Genomic DNA, 17,325 nt, shown 5'->3' with positions numbered 1-17,325 from the left:
CAAGCATTTAACAAATGTGTGTTCATATGAATGGTTTTGCTGCATGACCATTTTGTTTATACAGTATTGTGGTTCTAGTTCCAAGGACCTCAGAGGTCCTGCGCATCATGGACAACCTCTGGCTCTCCTCTTGAGCCTGGAATTGTGCAGGAGAACCAGAGATTGTCCCCAGACGGCTGCTTTTTGAAAGTGATCTAAGCCTGAGGCTCCCTCGAGTTGAGAATCAGCTGGGAGAATGTTGGGGAAGGGTCAAAATTTTGGCTGGCTACCAAAGCCAGCCTAAATTTGAGAACCCCTGGAATAGCTATTCCCACCCTGAGGTGCAAAGAGAGGGAAACCACTGCAAATGGGAGCTTTTGAAATAGGAGTGACTAACCTGTGGTCCTCCAGATGTTGTTTGAGTGCATCTCCCATCAGCCCCAGCCTGCATGGCCAGGAGCCAGGGATGATGGGGGTTGTAGCAGTTCAGCAACACCTGGAGATCAAGAGGTTAGCCATCCCTGATTTACAGTATGTGGATAAAAACAGGAGTAGCTGTCTGATAAAATTACTCTTAGTGAGTGAGACAAGAATGATTTCACCCAGAGGCTTGCCATAGATCTTTTTGCTGACTTTCTACAGTGTAACTTCAGATGTGCTAGACTCTATGCGGCATGATTATGTTTCCACTAACACTAGACCTATACTGTATTTTACTTCACTTGGGCCCGAGGCTTGTTATTTTTCTATATACTTTTCTTCCCCCTGCTCCCTTTTTGTAGATCTATGGGAACCGTCAGATTGTGCTGGAGAAAGAGGAGACGGAAGAAGCAAAAAGGTTTGATCCACAAGGCTTGTATCTGATTGGCTTCAAGCCCCTGGTAATGTTGAAACAACACCATCACGTCAGGCCTGCCCAGTTCATCTATCCCGAAGAGTCTTTGATTAGTGGTAAGCCTATTGTGGGAAAGATAGTTTGCCTTGTATTTTGACAGTGAAATTTCATTGTGCAGAGCAGGATTTCAAACATGAAAATGGGGGATGATGCTACGAGGTCGACTTTCTGGACCCATACTAGTCAGGGTACAGTACAGGATTAGGTTCAGTGCCATTAGCATATTGATAATGTTGCATTCCAAAGTACCAAACATTATATATATGTTAAAAGCACTCAGGATGAAACCTTGTGGCTGCACAGGTTAAATCTCATGGAGCAGGACAATAGTCATCTAACAGCAAGTAGCTTGGTCGACTCCCAACACCCACCCTGGCACCTTGAGATAACATCCTGGAGGATGGATAAGTAATCAAATACATAACTATGTTTACGGTATTTAATTTGTTGCCCTTCACCACAAGGTCCCAGGGTGGGTTACAGTGGTTTAAAAGTACAATGTTAAAATGATTCCAAAACAAAAACCATTAAAAGAATAGGGTGGGGAAAGAGGTGTGTCTTTAGCATGCAATGGAAACTACATAATGAAGGTGCCAGGCATACCTCTGGGGAGAAAATTCCAAAACTTAAAAAGAGGTTGCCATGGACATTGCCCTCTCTCGGGCTTCTGCCCCCCCCCCCCCGGACTAAACTGTTGAGTTGGTTATTGCTACCATCTACAAAAGAAGCACATTTACAAAAAAGCCAGAAACTATACCTTTCTGTCCCAAAACCATGGTAACATAGCTGTCAAGTTCTCCCTTTTTTTTAAGGGAAATTCCCTTATGCTGAATAGGCTTCCTCGCGAGAAAAGGGAAAACCTGACAGCTATGCATGGTAACCAGCCACACACAGAGAGATATAGTTGCATATATTCCTCTGCAGAAGCTTGATGTAATTATTTCAGATGTGTTTTGAGCCACCAGAGTTGTTTCATTAAAGTAACAAGCATGGATTTTTGCTTTTAGGAAGCACCACGTTATTTAATGCCCTGCTGACAAAGTGTCTGGAGAAAGGGGTGATGGCCATATGCAGGTACACACCCCGTCGGAACACTCCTCCTCGGTTTATAGCCCTGGTTCCTCAGGAAGAAGAGTTGGATGAGCAGAATGTGCAGGTGGCCCCCTCAGGTAACTGGAGTTGTTGGCATTGCTGTCTTGCAGATGGCTGGTGTGGTGTTGCTCTACCACTGCCTGAAGTTTTTTCTGCCATCTAATTTAAGGAGCGGAGGTTTATACTTTTATGAGCAGCATGGAGTGGCTATAGATTTATTCCCCATCTTGTAGAATATTAGCATTACTTTTTATGCACTGGTGTCTTATATAGTTTCCAGTGTATGGTTTGGATTACTTTGGCTGCTTCTGATGAATTCATTAAGGGTATCTCATCATCTCCTACAGATAGGTAATCAATAGTACACAAGATAATTTTTGGGTTCATTTCAATATCCCACTATTTAATTGCATCAGGTTAGTTCCTCCAGACTTAACAAGACTGGACCCAGAGATGCCTTAGTGAGAATATTTCTGCTTCTGTAAGGTAATCCGAATACCAATTTCTACACTCAGTGCAGACAGTCCTGCCTGCCACCCAATAGTACCCTATTTTGGAAGTTACTCTTAACTCTCAATAACAGATTTTTGGGCCAGGCAAAGATCCTAGTCAGCCTCCAGTCTTTCCTTTCCCCAAACTCCTTCAAAGTCTCTATGTTTTGGGGATCTTGGCTCTGCCTGTTTCACCTTGCAAACTTCCATAAGCTACATCTTAGAAGCTGCTGAGATCTTCTTCCTAGCCTATATGATGTTTCTCAGAACAGGAAATTCTCTCTTCTAGCTGAGATGATGGCATCTCTATCATGAGATACTGTTATTTGTGGACTAGTTTTAGAGCAAAACCAGAATGCAGACCAGAAATGTTTATCAATAACAGTAAAAAAAATAATCCTTAATTGCCTGTGGGGTGAAATACATTTTACTCTTTGGTTAAGTAGTATAACATAATAAAGTAAAATGTACTTTATTAGATATTTCCTGGCTTATTGCTCACTATGGGTATTTAAAGATGTCTTATCCCGAGATGTTTCTAATAAAATAAATTTAGACATGCTGTAGCTTTTTTCTGGTCTGCCTCTGTTAATGTCTTTTGCACATTATGTCATTATTCTGACAAATTATTCTGTTGTCTTCAAAACGTTCCCATTCACTGACACTCGAAACAACTAGTTCATAATTGGTAGTTTTAGTTAGTAATCAAGCATTCACATGTTGATTTTAATCTAAGTGGCAACCCTAATGATAATGTGACTTCAGATCTGAAGATCATTTGTCAGAGATCTGAGCATTTGGGGACAGGAAGCATTTTTGAGTATCTAATTTCTCTCATTTATATATTCGTTCCCTCTATTTAGGGTTTCATCTAATTTTCCTACCTTTTGCGGACGACAAACGGAAAGTTGACTTTACAGAGAAGCTCCCAGCTAATCAAGAACAAGTAAGCAAAATGAAGGAAATAGTTCAGAAGCTTCGGTTCAAGTACAGGTGAGTAGAGATGGGAGCAAGGTAGGATTAATGCTCATGTGCCCAGCAAACAGTTCTTGGACAACCCAGTGGTGCTGTCTCTATTTCTGGATAGTGGCTCATTGACACTTTATCTTGGGATTTCAACAGGAGTGAGAGCTTTGAGAATCCAGTTTTACAGCAGCACTATATGAACCTGGAGGCCTTGGCTCTGGACTTACTGGAACCTGAAAAAGCTGAAGATCTGACAGGTAAGACTAATTTAGTGAGTGTAGTTTGACATTTTTCCTGTTGCAGTCTCTGGAATTTCCCACTATTTAATAAACAAGCAATGAGCTGTTTAATCCAATTGTATGTTTGCGATGCACATCATACAAAAAATTACAGGTTTTATACTAAAGCGAGTTGCCGTTGAAGCAAATGTGGGTAAACTGTGGCTTACATGAGACCCTGGGGAGCCGTGTTCATTTTTTCACCACTACCTGACAGATTAACCATCAACTGTATGGTGGGGGAAAGAAAGGTGTTCCCATCCTGCTGGTGTGTGGAATCTTTGGTCCTCCAGAAATGGCTGAGCCACAACTTCCATCATCCAACGTCCATTGGCCGTGTTCTCTGGAGCTGATGGAAGTTGCATGTCAGCAACACCTGGAGGCCAAAGGTTCCGCCCACCTTCTGTGCTGCTAAGCAACACATGGATATAGCAATTTTGACTCCATTGGGATTGCACACCATGCAGCCAAGATACTGGCACATGCTGCTATTAGCCCTAAGCAGTATTGGGACTGCATGCATTTCGGATCATTGGGATGAGTAGGGAGAGAGGTTGAAACCTCTACTCTCCAGTAATCCCAATGCAGCCAAGTTTGTTGTCAAGCTCTGAGGGAATCTGGAGTGCTGGGGACGTTGAAATGCATGTGCATGTCAGAGAGAGGGGTGGGTGGGGAGAGATGTCAACTGTAATATTATTATTAATAATAGTGAGTGGGGAAGGTTGTGGGCCTGTGTGTTGGGGAAAGAATTGGTGAATGTGAGAATACGTTTGAATGAGAATATGTTTGTCTCAATTCACCCTTGGGGGTAAAGACTACATAAGAACAACAACGTGCCCTTCATGTCATAAATTGATAGCTAAAATTCAGTTTTGAATCTTATTTTTGACTGCATGAAATAATCAGGATCTCATAAAAATGGGCCTTAGACGTCCCGATTTCTTGAGGTTTTGGAATCAGGGCCATGGGTTTGAGCCCACATTGGGCGAAAGATTCCTGCATTGCAGGGAGTTGGACTAGATGACCCTTGTGGGACTCCTACAACTGTATTCTGTGATCTATGGTTCCTTCCTTATCAGTGTAAGCACCATTTTTGCTAACAGACCTGATTATTAGTTCATGAAGACTGAAGCAAAAATTAAGGACCTCTTTAACCTTTCCAGTATTTTCTAGCTTTTTGCTTCCCCATTTCATTGTGGCTCACTTTTGTCTTAAGACAACGTCGTTTTCCAAATTAAAATGGTTTCATAATTTGTATTCATTTCACCTGTGCTTTTGAACTATCTACCTTAAAGCTCGGTGGGGTTAAACCACAGAGCCTAGGGCTTGCCGATCAGAAGGTCGGCGGTTCGAATCCCCGCGACGGGGTGAGCTCCCGTTGTTCAGTCCCAGCTCCTGCCAACCTAGCAGTTCGAAAGCACGTCAAAGTGCAAGTTAAATAGGTACCGCTACAGCGGGAAGGTAAACGGCGTTTCCGTGTGCTGCTCTGGTTTGCCAGAAGCGGCTTTGTCATGCTGGCCACATGACCTGGAAGCTGTACGCCGGCTGCCTTGGCCAATAATGCGAGATGAGTACCGCAACCCCAGAGTCGGTCACGACTGGATCTAATGGTCAGGGGTCCCTTTACCCTTAAGCTCAGTGTTTTGTATGTTTCCTCTGTAGAACCATTATTTCTGTATATTTGATATTTTTGCTTTTCTGAGGTATGGTATGCAGACATTTCCCCCCTTTTCTCCAGTGCCCAAGGTTGAGGTGATGGATTGCAGACTGGGTAATCTTGGAGAAGAGTTCAAACAACTAGTTTACCCTCCAGGCTATGATCCAGATGGGAAAACCACAAAGCGTAAACAAGGTAGGATTGCAACAGAACCCAAAGAGGTGGTTACATCCTCCAAGTTCATTCCCTGCTCAATCACACCAGATTGTGGTTGGATTATCATGGGCTAGGGAGGAGACTGTCTTGACACTGTCAGTGTACTTTTGCAGGATATATTGTAATGGCTGTATAAGATGTATTTTATTTATAACAAGATATTGGAAACACATAATTAATCCAAAAATCTCTTTCCAGCAGGGGATGGTACCCTACCACCAGAAAAGAAAGCAAAGATCGAAATCTCTGAAGAAGACCTGAGGAATCATGTTCAAAAAGGCACTTTGGGTAAACTGACTGTGCCAGTTTTAAAGGAAGTGTGCAGGAATTACAAGCTGACAGCAGGAACAAAGAAGCAAGAACTCTTAGATGCTGTGACTGAATATTTTAGTGGGCACTGAGTGTTCTGTGCTCAGTCTCCTCCCTAAGATTTTGACAAAAGGGGTGCAGCATCTTTATAGCCATAGATCAAAGGGAGCAGGGAATTATTTTTTCTTGAGAGGTTATGACTCTGTAATAATGAGGATTTATTAATGGGAAAATGCTTCATTCTCCCCACCTGTTTCTAGACTTAACAAAAACTTGCCTTAATAAATAAGCTTGTTTTGCATATCTGTCCCTGCTTTTCTTTTTCTGTTTCTTTTGCTGTTTCATAAACATATAGTGAGCAGAACCTGATGCTGAAGATTCAGTGGAGAAGTGGCCACAGCACAGTCAAATTATATGGGATCAGTTTCAGTTGTTGTGGCCCAAGGAGGCTGACACGATGCTTAGAAAGGTCTGGCTGACCATGTACCGTATGTCCCTCAGCCCTTGCCTTTATGGCAATTATTATCATTATTATTATACTTTCCACTCTGGACTCACCTACCAGTGGCACATGGCTCTCAGCCGAGAAGGGAATCAGCCCTGGAGCTGAAAAAGGTTCCCCACCCCCAGTCTGTTTGAAGCCGCTGGGGATTGTTTTCATGAAGAAGAATTTATCCAGGTCACTACCACCTGATGAATTATTTCTTCCCTCTTGCAGAAGACGCAAACATTGATAGCTTATATTCATAGGAACTTGGTCCCATATAAAACATAGTGACTAATGCTTTAGTCATCCAGTTATATTCGGGCCATCCAGCAAATATTTTAAACCAGACAAAAGACTCAGATCACACAACATACAAACATAATTGTATTTTTAATATATATAAAAAGTTAAAGTCACTGCCTTTGACAATATTATTTCATCTGCCCTTTATTTCTACCAGTGTTCTATCAAGCTGTATTAGGACTAGTATTTGAAAGATGTATACCATCAATGGGTGAAACATCATATTGACCAGAATGAGGTCATATGTTTTGTATTTGCAAATCTTCAGCCTAATCTTCTGCAAATGAAATTTGTTTATTGCCGAAAAGGATAGGCTAACTAAAATTCCACTGGGGAGAGTTGCATCAGAATGAAGAATTTAAAACAAAAGACTGGGCATTCTCTTGTTAAACATCTAAATGGCAAGTGTAATGGAGACAGGCAGAAGGGAGATCTGGTAGAAAACAAAAACAGTAGTAAACATTGTACAAGTGACAAGACTCATCTTTCACAGAGTTATTTTAGTTTAGTAAGTGAGTGGTCTGATAAGATTTAGACCAATAGTCTCTCGATAGCTTGTTGGACAGACTGAATCTGTGGCTTTAGCTGTGAGCCTTCTTTGATAGTAATTGAACAGGCAATGACTGGCCGAGAAACACCACATGCCCGCCCCAGGGCCTGCTTGGAGCGCACAAACACATAGGGCACATTCTTGTCCTCACAAAGCAGTGGGAGGTGAAGGATGATCTCAAGGGGCTCTGCATCTGCAGCCATTACAATGAATTCAGCAATGCCTCTGTTCAAAGTTTTAGTGGCTGTGGAAAAGAAATTGGTACAATGAAAACTCCATTTCCTCACTTTGCCAGGACTCACTCAGTAAAATCAAACAAGCAGCTAGTTTCAACAGTAAGGGAGCAAATCCAATATAAAAGGTTTTAAGTTTCAGTTACTTGTCAAAGACACGCCAGGGATTCAAAGAACTTTTGGGTGGATCCTAAAACTCCCATTTGCCCACTTGAATTTTAAGGCAGATATACATCACTTTTGAAGCTTCTGCGAGTAGTCCTTACTAGCTTGGGAAATCCAAGCCCAAAGTTGGGTGGATAGAATTAGTCATGTGGCTCTTTGAAGCCTGACCCATGTTGGGGGTGGGGAACCAAAATATTCTATAGCTGCAACATTATGCACTCAATACAGGTATTCAATGAGAGAGCAATTGAAGGTGGTGGAAATAAAATAGGCAAAAAACAATCCTCAGATGTAGGATTGTTTTTTCAGTTTGGACAAGAGTTCAAAATGTGACTTAAACACTTGAATAGCCCTCAGCTCTTAGTGCTCAATATAAGATTTATAATTGGATTTCCTTTCACTAACTTGAGTGGCATACAAGCCAATACTAGATGACTGCAAAGATCCATCCAACTACCGGTAGCAATGACTTTAGTATGCAAAGGTCCCCATATTCTGAAGACAACAAAGGCAATGTCTGCTCCTTGCTAATGTTACATGAACAAAGCAATCTCCCCAACTAAGAATGCTTATTTGTGATAACCTTCCCACTACTGCCCCAAATTTTCAGAATAGTGAGTAAGAAAGGTCAGGGTGTCTGGACTGATAGTAGCAAGTTACCGTTAATCAAATCACCATGGCCAGGATGACAACCACAGAATAGGTAGAGGTGTATAGGGGCATATTTAGGCAAAATATGAACTACTTTTTCCACAAGCAACAATGCAAACCTAATACTCCAGAACAGGGGTCGGCAATCTAAGGCCCATGGGCCACAAGCGTCCCACGGGGGTCGTTTAACCGGCCCATGAGCCGCCCCTGAACTGAGCCACCCGCTTGGCGAGTCCCCGTGTGGTGTGCTAAACCGGCGCAGTGCAACACGGGGACTCACTTCCGTGGTGCCAGAAATTGCACGCGTGCGATCCGGCCCATGGAGGGATCTCCGCTGGAGTGAACTGGCTCAGGCAAGGTAAACCTTGCCAACCCCTGCTCTACAAGAATGGGCAATTAATGGTACAAACTCAACCCAATCTCACCTTCATTGGCTCCTTTGCGTAGCTGTTTGTAGTTACAGGACTGCTGTACAAGATCAAGCAGTGTCTTGGTGAGCTGAGCATCAGCTAGTGGATAAGCTTTAGGATTCACTTCTGCCTCAGTCTATAGAAAGAAACAGAATCAAGGTACAGGTAACAATTTCTCTTCTTCCAGGCATTTGCTGTAACAGTTACCTCTTTCTGTGTAACCTAAGATAGTTCTATAAGTTTGCGAGTTCCTACAACTGCTAGGTTAATGTGAGAAGGGCCACACCTGGTTCAAAAGAACTTTTCACTGTTCGGGTAGTCAATTTTTCCAGCTTCTCTCAAGCCAATGAGGAGAAAAGGCAAAATACATACTGGCCACAGAACCCACACAGAGTCTAAGTACTTATTCAGCCATGAAACTAGCTGACAATCCTTGGGTCATGGGTCAGCCACATGCAATCTGCCCAACCCAGAGGTTTTCAACCTTTTTGACTCCATGGCGCCCTTAACCAACTACATCTTTCTGTGGCACCCCTGTGGGGCTCAGGTCACCCCTTGCCTGCAGAGCTGGCAGCCTCTCACCCTTTTTTGAACACCCTCCCTTGCGGCGTGTTTCCTCAGCCTCCTCTCCTTAGGAGTCCTCTGGGCAGCTGCCGCCACCGCCGCCTCTGGTCTTTGAGCTGCACCCCCACCCATAGCTGTCAAGTTCTCCCTTTTTTAAAGGGAAATTTCCTTATGCTGAATAGGCTTCCTTGCAAGAAAAGGGAAAACTTGACAGCTATGCCCCCATCCCAGAGAGGTGCCTCCCAGAGGCACCATTCGCCTGTGGAGCTAGCAGCCAGCTGTGCAGGCCTTTGGGAGGCAGAGACGCATCTGAGGGAGGGAGGGAAGAGGGACAGAGGCCAGTGTTGTCCACAGCACCCCTGACCATCATTCAAGGCACCCCAGGGTGCCACAGCACACTGGTTGAAAACCACTGGCCTAACCTCACACGGGGCTCCTATGGGGGTTGGTGGTGGTAAAGCCTTGATCCTTACGTGCATGATCATGAGATGGTTGGTGGTGGGGAGGGGCGGAATAAAAAGAGCGGAAGTCAACCGGAGAAGCGAGGCAGTAGGAGCACGTGGGTGCTAAGATGAAGCACAGGCCTCCCTAACATGACTACAAAGGCGCTTCCAAGCGGCACGAGTGACGACCAAGTTTCTCCAATAAATCAGTGCTACTTAAAAAAAGCGCATCAACTTAAATAAAACATTAAAAAAGCAGCCGCCTTGTGAGTGACGCCGAGGCTTCTTTGCTTCGCACGTGGCACTCCCCCCCCTTCACAGGAAAGGGGCAGGCCATTCCGGGGAAGCCTCTCCCTCATTCCCCACGCGTGACATTTCCACGGGTAACCCCTCGCCCCCCGCCAGTACAGCCAGCTCGGCGTCCTCAGCGACCCCCCCCCCAGCGCAGACAGAAAGCGGGGTCCCGGCGTACGCCCGAGAGGCCTTTCACGAGCCCCGCGTGCGCCGCCCGCCTCGCCCCGAGTCCACTCACCATTTCTGCGAAGCAGAAGAACCACTCCAAGCGCCTAGCTCTGGATCGATCCTCTCGGCCCGAAAGCTTCACGGAGGAAGAGCCTCGCAACGTTCTCAAACGCAAGGAAGACGCGCGCGCTCTTGGAAGTGACGTCGCGGGGGGAAGGGCAGGAAACACCGCGCAGGAAGAAAAAAAATGAACCCCCGCAACCTCGCCATTGCGACATCTAGCGTTGGCGGACTGCGAAAGAAACTCTCAGGAACTGGACCGGACCTAAGAGGGGATGCGGCAATCTTATGCACATCCACCAGGGAGTAAATCCCATGGAGCCCAGCGGGATCGCCTCCTCCATAAAGGCGTTTAATGAATTTGATCCGGTGGTTGTTTTGAGCCAGCCAAGAGTACAACTATGTTAGTGCCTGGTCCATCCACAATGTGCTTTGATTCGAATTTAGGTTTTACCTGTTCCCCACTCCTGTGCAGTTGGCAGCGGGGAGACAGAAATTAAAACAGGTGTGACTCTCGTCCTCAAAATTACATCAGGTTGCCAGGAATAGTTTAACCTGAATTTACAGACCATGAGGCCGGTGGAAGCTGCCTTATGCTAAATTAGATCATCGATCACCTAAGTCGAGGATTACTTACACCGAGCGGCGTCGAGTTTTCAGGCTTCCAGAAGGATAATTCGACATGGAAGTGCCCGAGATTGAACCTGGGAGTGGACTCCCTGCCTACAAAGCAGGTACTTAACCACTCAGTTACAGTGCTTTCGGGGAATTCTAGAGGATTAGTTTAGAATCCTGCCCAAATGCGCACATATGGATGCAATCCTTAAGGTCCAATTCACTTGACAGTGCAATTCTATGCAGTTAGCATGAAGAAAGACCCGCCGAGTTCAATGGGACTTCCACTCCTTAAGTGGTCGTTAGGGAATAAAGCACAACGCGCTCCTTGGGATTTCTGAGAAGGCATGCTTAGGATCGCGTGGCAAGGCACGCCTTGTTTCTGGTGCATTTTACTGGCGTGCAGGATTTACACGCCACGTTCTTCCAAGCGTAGGAATTCTAAGCAGTTTTTTCAACACATAGAACTAAAACACACCCACACCCCAGCACCCCACCACCTTTTAAGAAAATGATCAACCTGTGCTGCAAATAATCATTCCATTCCGCAGGATGGCTCCATCGCCGGGCAGTTCAAGTCCGCGAAGACACCAGACGGCAGCCTCGGAAGCGCTACAGATTCCGCGGCAGGCGCTGCTCCTTCGGACGGCGATGCGCGGCAGGCACTGCGCCTGCGCAAACTTTTGCCGCCAAATCTCTCGCCGGTATCCGAGAGAGGGAAGGAGAGCAGGGAAGGGATGGAGGCGGCGGTGGCGGAACTCCTTGTCTGCGAGCGGTTCCACCCGCGGCACGACCCCCGCTGGCTCCTGGAGCTGCCGCCTTCTCCGCTTTGCTTGGCGTGCGCCATTGAGACGCTCCAGGATGGCGGGGCCTCGGTGGGTGTGCCCGTCTCTGAGGCACCCAGCCAGCAGCCCTCATTCTCCCTTGCCTCTTGCCTTACCTTCCCGGTGGTCTGTGTGCCCTCTATTTTGGGGCTCTGACCTATCTGCAATGCAAGGCCTCCTGTTTACTCTTAACATTTGTTACAGTAATGATGATGGCGCCATGTACAGGTGAAACTTGGAAAATTAGAATATCGTCGAAAAGTGCATTTATTTCAGTAATGCAACTTAAAAGTTGAAACCAATAAATGAGATAGATGCATGACATGCAAAGCAAGATATGCCAAGTCTTTATTTGTTGAAATTGTAATTATTTGTCGTTAGGCGGGTCAATTATAAATGGAATGTAATTAATGAAATGTAATAGCGATGTTTCTTTTTGTATTATTGTAACTATTTGTTTTATTACTGTGGAATTTCCAAAAGAAAGCATTTGTAAAAATAAAAATAAAAAGTTGCATTACGGAAATAAAACACTTTTCGACGATATTCTAATTTTCCAAGTTTCACCTGTACATACAATAGGCTTTACCATTTTAAAATGTATTTTGATGTGTGTTGGAAGCCGCCCAGAGTGGCAGGGGAGACCCGGCCAGATGGGTGGGGTGTAAATAATAAATAATAAATTATTATTATTATTACAAAGAGGCTTACAATTAAGTAAGAAAGCGGGGCGTAGCAGGTGGTGGAGCTGGATGAGTGGATTGTGGAGGACCCAGGAAGGGATCTATAACGGTTATGGGGGTAAAAGGCACAAGGAGTTTTATATCCTGTGTTTCATTCTAGGAGGAAATTAAGAGTGAATTCAAAAACTTCCAGTACAGGTTGGCACACAAGGCTTTAAGCTTTGCTTATTTTTCTCAATAAATAACATAGTTTTCTTTTCTAATTAGCTGGTACGCAAGAAACATGTGCTTTCCTGCCTTCGGGATGTTCTGATTCGGCATGCAACCCTGGTCATGCCATTGCTTGCACAAGACGAAAGAGTATGTGCTCATTTCATAGCAACTTTGTTTGGTAAGAGAAAAGCATACTAACTTGGTGAATGTAACTGGTATAGAAGTATTACTTATGGCTTTTCTGGGATAGAAGATTGGAAGCAAGTATTTTATTCCACTATGATGTACCATGGAGGCTAAGATTATGAGCTGATGGAAAGGCCAAACTAGAATGTTAAATGTGTGATTGTGTTTAACATGTCTTATTATTTTCCTCTGCCCCTGGTAAATAACAACTGTTGGTCTAACTTTTAACCACAATGAATTATTTTCCAAGTGCACTCCAATCACAGGGATTTGGGGAGGGATGTTGAAGTTTAGAGGGACACATTTTCTCCCTGTTAATTTCATCTACTTACATAATGAGAAAGAAAAATTATAGCCATTTTTGCATTTCCCACTAAAGTCAACAGGGGTGAAACAGAGCTTTGGATTTAACAGATCAGATTTGCACCTTAATAATGAATCAAATTGGAACGATACATGTGCTAGTAAATATTGTGGTTGCTGTACACCCCTGGTTATACTCATTCATGAAAATGGCTTCGGGAGTAATCCCTGAGGAGAAATCCATCCCCACTGCCTTGCAGTCTCTGGGAGAAGAAAAGTCTATGGAGTAAACACTACACAAATCTGGAGTGGAGTCCCTAAGATAATTGGATGGCGCCTTGTGTGCCTCCTGGCAGTTCCTGCAGCCAAGCTGGTGCCAAATATATTCATTTCATTTCCTTTGCTCCACATCAGTGAGGCTGGAAGCCATAGACACAGCCACTTCTCTTTTCTTCAGCAGCAGCGGTAGTTGATCTGTTGGGTGGTTGGATCTGCTGCCCCTGTGGATCTTGCCAGCTGAAGCAGAACTGCTTCATATTGCCTCATTAAAAGGCTGACCCTGTGTGCAATTCTAACCCTCAGGTATACCACATCCTAAACTCCCCCAGCTGATTTACCGGTATATTGTTTCCTGCTACTCAAGAGCTGTGACTCCTGACCAGAAGCCTAGGTTCATGACACCTAGAATAGGGTTACCAAAAGGGGGAAATGTGATAATGCTAGAAGAACCTCTCTTTCTCCTCTGCCCCTATGATCTTCATAAAAATTTCCCAGCCCTGCAGCACGATCCTGTGTATGATTACTTAGAAGGAAGTTCAGTTTTGTTACAGATGGGAGCCCCAGAATAGATTACAAAAAATAATTGTGATTAATCTGTGGGTTGATCTTAACAGAGATATTGCAAACTGTGGAAGACGGCAGTGTACTGGATTTACTCATTGAAGGTGAGAAGCGAATGGTGAATTGCTGTTGGGTAAGGGAAGCGTGACGGGGTGAGCTCCTGTTGCTCGGTCCCAGCTCCTGCCAACCTAGCAGTTCAAAAGCACGCAGTGCAAGTAGATTAATAGGTACTGCTCCAGCGGGAAGGTAAACGGCGTTTCCGTGTGCTGCTCTGGCTCGCCAGAAGCGGCTTAGTCATGCTGGCCACATGACCCCGAAGCTGTACACCGACTCCCTCGGCCAGTAAAGCGAGATGAGCGCCGCAACTCCAGAGTTGGTCACGACTGGACCTAATGGTCAGGGGTCCCTTTACCTTTAAGGGAAGCAATTATTATTTTTAGGTCAAAATTGTATTAGCTTTTTTATCAGCATACAAAGCTCCAATCCAAATGAAATGAGAAATTTCATAAAGGTTGCAATCCTAAACTCACTTTCTTCAGAGTAAGTTTTATCAAACAGTGTTTGTTAATCTGAGTAAACACGCTTAAGGTTGCACTGTGTAGAGCAGGCATCCCCAAACTGCGGCCCTCCAGATGTTTTGGCCTACAACTCCCATAATCCCTAGCTAACAGGACCAGTGGTCGGGGAAGATGGGAATTGTAGTCCAAAACATCTGGAGGGCCGAAGTTTGGGGATGCCTGGTGTAGAGAGTAACTCAGCTTTTAAGATTTTCATACAGTCTTCTGAGAAAATAAGTATGGAAATTAAATATTTCTGTAGTAGTAGCTATGGTTAGGGCAGAGTTTACATGTCAGGACCCCTTCCAACTCTGCAATTCTATGATACAGATTTCAATAGAAAACGACTCAGTACAGATATTGTCATGACCAGGGTTCCTCAAACTCGGCCCTCCAGATGTTTTTGGCCTACAACTCCCATGATCCCTAGCTAGCAGGACCAGTGGTCAGGGATGATGGGAATTGTAGTCTCAAAACATCTGGAGGGCCGAGTTTGAGGAAGACCCTTGAACCCGCCAGTCCAATCCATTCTTGAATTGGGTTGGAATTCAAATTGTTATATCAGGTGAATTGGCATCAAATAAGTAAGTGGAGCACACTCTAAAGTGGCTTTCTTCTCTCAAGTGTAGTTTAGCAAAGAACCTAAGGAGGTTGACTGTAGGTCTCAGTTACTGGAATTCAAAGAACACACCCAATTCTTGAATCAAAATTACATTAATACTATTTATGCATACTAGGAAAATGATTTACCAGCTTCATATGAACCATCTGCTGCACTCTTCTTAACAAAGCCAAGGTTTTCCATGAGCTTATTTTTTGGTAGAACAGATGGAATAGGATCACTGTGCAATGATTGTGAGCCAAGAAAATACGTCTCAGTTGGTGGGTGTTGAGGAACTGAAACACATGCGATATGAATACCTGACAAATTAATTTATGATTCCTGAGTTGTATTTCTCTCTCTCTGTTCTGCTCTTCATATGTGGAGGAGAGAGCCTAGAGTATATTTATGAGAAAACAGTTTTGCCCTCACCTAAGCCTGAAAAATCATTCACTTAAGAGATTTGCTGACATCAGGACCTCTATTGCTCTGGTTGTGTGTAGGGATTTGCTATTTCTTGATTTCTCTTCATTATAAATATGACACATCACTGTTGACTTCCTTTCTGTTATCATGTATGACCTTATGATGTAGTGCTTGAGTTAAAGGGAAAGCGCAAGATGCCATTTTCTCTGATAAGGAGGCCACATCTTCTCCTCCACTCCTTCCAGACAAATGCTCTGTAGGGAAGAGCTGCACTGGAAAGGCTGGTGAGGCAGGTGGGGTTCAATATTTTATTATGTAATTATGCCAGCTGTAGGGCTCATCCACACTTCATTTGCCCTTCTCGAAAACCCGCGGTTTAGCGCTGAATTGGAACCAATGACAATCGGGTTTTCTGTGGATTGCAGTTTGTTCCAATTTAGTGGTAAACAGAGGGTTTCTCGGGGGAAAGCAGAAGGACAGACACAAAACTGCTGGGACCCGTAGACAGTAGTCACAGCAAAACCTATTACTGTACAGTAAAAGCAAGTGAGAAATATATTGTGCCTAACCTTTTCCCCCCTTGTGTTCAGTTTTGGTCCTGCTGGTAGTAGGACTGAAGTTGGAGCGATACCTGCACTATCTATTGGATGAATGTCAGAAAGAGGTTGGTACAGATTATTTCCTTGCTGCTTCAAATGTACAGATTCCCACCCCTACTTATGCACATTCAGTATGGCTCTGCGGGGGGTGGTGTGAGGGCACTACCTTCTGAATAGCAAGTTCAAAGCATGCTATATGGACCCTGCCATTCAAGTTGCAGTGGGACTGTATCTGTGAAGTAAAGAACATTTTCAAAAAGATAGTCCGCTGAATTGTCTGTTGTTTTTAATAAATGTAAGGACATTTTCTCACTGCTTTGATTTTTCACTTGTTTGCCCCCACTATAGTTATGCAAGGTAGCTGCCACAAGAAGCAGCTTGCCCATGTTTATTCTTCTTGGAAAACTGGCAGACTCCATTCCAATTTTTGCTGATGTATGGGTGGTTGAACACAGTAAGTATTACAAGTAAATGCAATGTTGGAACTAAGAACTCCTGTGAAGGTGAGAGTTTACCGGTATATGTCTTTTTAAATGCTCCTAAAAAAAGTTGTGGCAGCAAACAAGGAGACTAAAATGTAATCTCGGCAAAGCTCATGAAAGCCATTCATTCACAAGACTACCTGTTCTTTTTTGGAGAGGTCAGGGTCAGCCTTGTAAATTTAACTACGGTAAGTGGAAATGAATGTTTAGTCTTTAAGGGGCATATCTTTAAGGGGCATAAAACATTTTGTGCTTTAATAGGAAGCCTTTCCATATAGCTAATAGTGACTCATTCAACAAATGAGTCCAAAAATACTTTCAATTTCCCTGTATGAGGAAAAACCACAAGCTTATGTCAAGATCCACAAATAAGGTGTATTGAAACTGGACATGAGCAGTCTTTGTGAGACTGGAATAGTAGATCAGCCTGTTTCAATTTTGAATAAGTATCCAAATGAACAAATCCAGACAACGTTTTGGTGAAGGAGAATGTTTTGTGCATGGCTATATGTGCAGACACTGGGTGAACTAGAGAAGGAGAGGCACACAAGTGTAACATGATAAGCAGCAGCAATACCAAGCTGCTGGGACACAACAACTGGAAACATGGCAAAACTCTAAGCTGAGAGTAGTTAGCTTGGTTGACTTACAGGTCTGTGTCTGCAGAGGCAATAAAAAGATCCAGGAACTTAGACTAAGGGCAGCATGTGAGGTAGTAAAAATGAAAAGAATGGAAGCAGCACAACTGTGGGATGACCTTACATCAAGGATGACTTGGAGATGAT

General features: G+C 44.1%; 3 protein-coding genes across 6 annotated transcripts in view; 2 read left to right on the top strand and 1 right to left on the bottom strand.

Annotated features, from left to right (window-relative positions):
* The window catches only part of XRCC6 (X-ray repair cross complementing 6), a 30,036-nt gene extending 23,865 nt beyond the window's left edge, over positions 1-6,171 (top strand). For 3 of the 4 annotated variants that reach the window (XM_035127665.2, XM_035127662.2, XM_035127664.2), the window contains 6 exons: positions 762-930; positions 1,882-2,043; positions 3,321-3,450; positions 3,580-3,680; positions 5,440-5,553; positions 5,773-6,171. In XM_035127665.2, the coding sequence (XP_034983556.1) occupies positions 762-930; positions 1,882-2,043; positions 3,321-3,450; positions 3,580-3,680; positions 5,440-5,553; positions 5,773-5,975 (879 nt within the window). In that variant the 3' untranslated portion in view covers positions 5,976-6,171. The remainder of the gene's footprint in view (positions 1-761; positions 931-1,881; positions 2,044-3,320; positions 3,451-3,579; positions 3,681-5,439; positions 5,554-5,772) is intronic. The other variant, XM_035127667.2, reaches the window with a different exon arrangement.
* A 570-nt stretch (positions 6,172-6,741) lies between these two features.
* Positions 6,742-10,372, bottom strand: SNU13 (small nuclear ribonucleoprotein 13). The gene is made up of 3 exons (XM_035127670.2): positions 10,222-10,372; positions 8,698-8,818; positions 6,742-7,467 (listed from the first exon to the last, which is right to left on the bottom strand). The coding sequence occupies exons 1-3, from the start codon at positions 10,222-10,224 to the stop codon at positions 7,205-7,207; spliced, it is 387 nt and encodes a 128-aa protein (XP_034983561.1). The 5' UTR covers positions 10,225-10,372; the 3' UTR covers positions 6,742-7,204.
* Positions 10,373-10,526: 154 nt separating this feature from the next.
* Positions 10,527-17,325, top strand: part of MEI1 (meiotic double-stranded break formation protein 1) — a 40,738-nt gene continuing 33,939 nt past the window's right edge. The window contains exons 1-6 of the mRNA XM_035127808.2: positions 10,527-10,604; positions 11,378-11,701; positions 12,601-12,724; positions 13,929-13,979; positions 16,050-16,123; positions 16,407-16,512. Of these exons, the coding sequence (XP_034983699.1) occupies positions 10,527-10,604; positions 11,378-11,701; positions 12,601-12,724; positions 13,929-13,979; positions 16,050-16,123; positions 16,407-16,512 (757 nt within the window). The remainder of the gene's footprint in view (positions 10,605-11,377; positions 11,702-12,600; positions 12,725-13,928; positions 13,980-16,049; positions 16,124-16,406; positions 16,513-17,325) is intronic.

The sequence above is a fragment of the Zootoca vivipara genome, chromosome 10 (genome assembly GCF_963506605.1).
Source record: "Zootoca vivipara chromosome 10, rZooViv1.1, whole genome shotgun sequence".
NCBI classification, from domain to species: domain Eukaryota; kingdom Metazoa; phylum Chordata; class Lepidosauria; order Squamata; family Lacertidae; genus Zootoca; species Zootoca vivipara.
The sequence above is the reverse complement of the archived record's forward strand: the minus strand, read 5'-3'. Positions and strand labels throughout refer to the sequence as shown.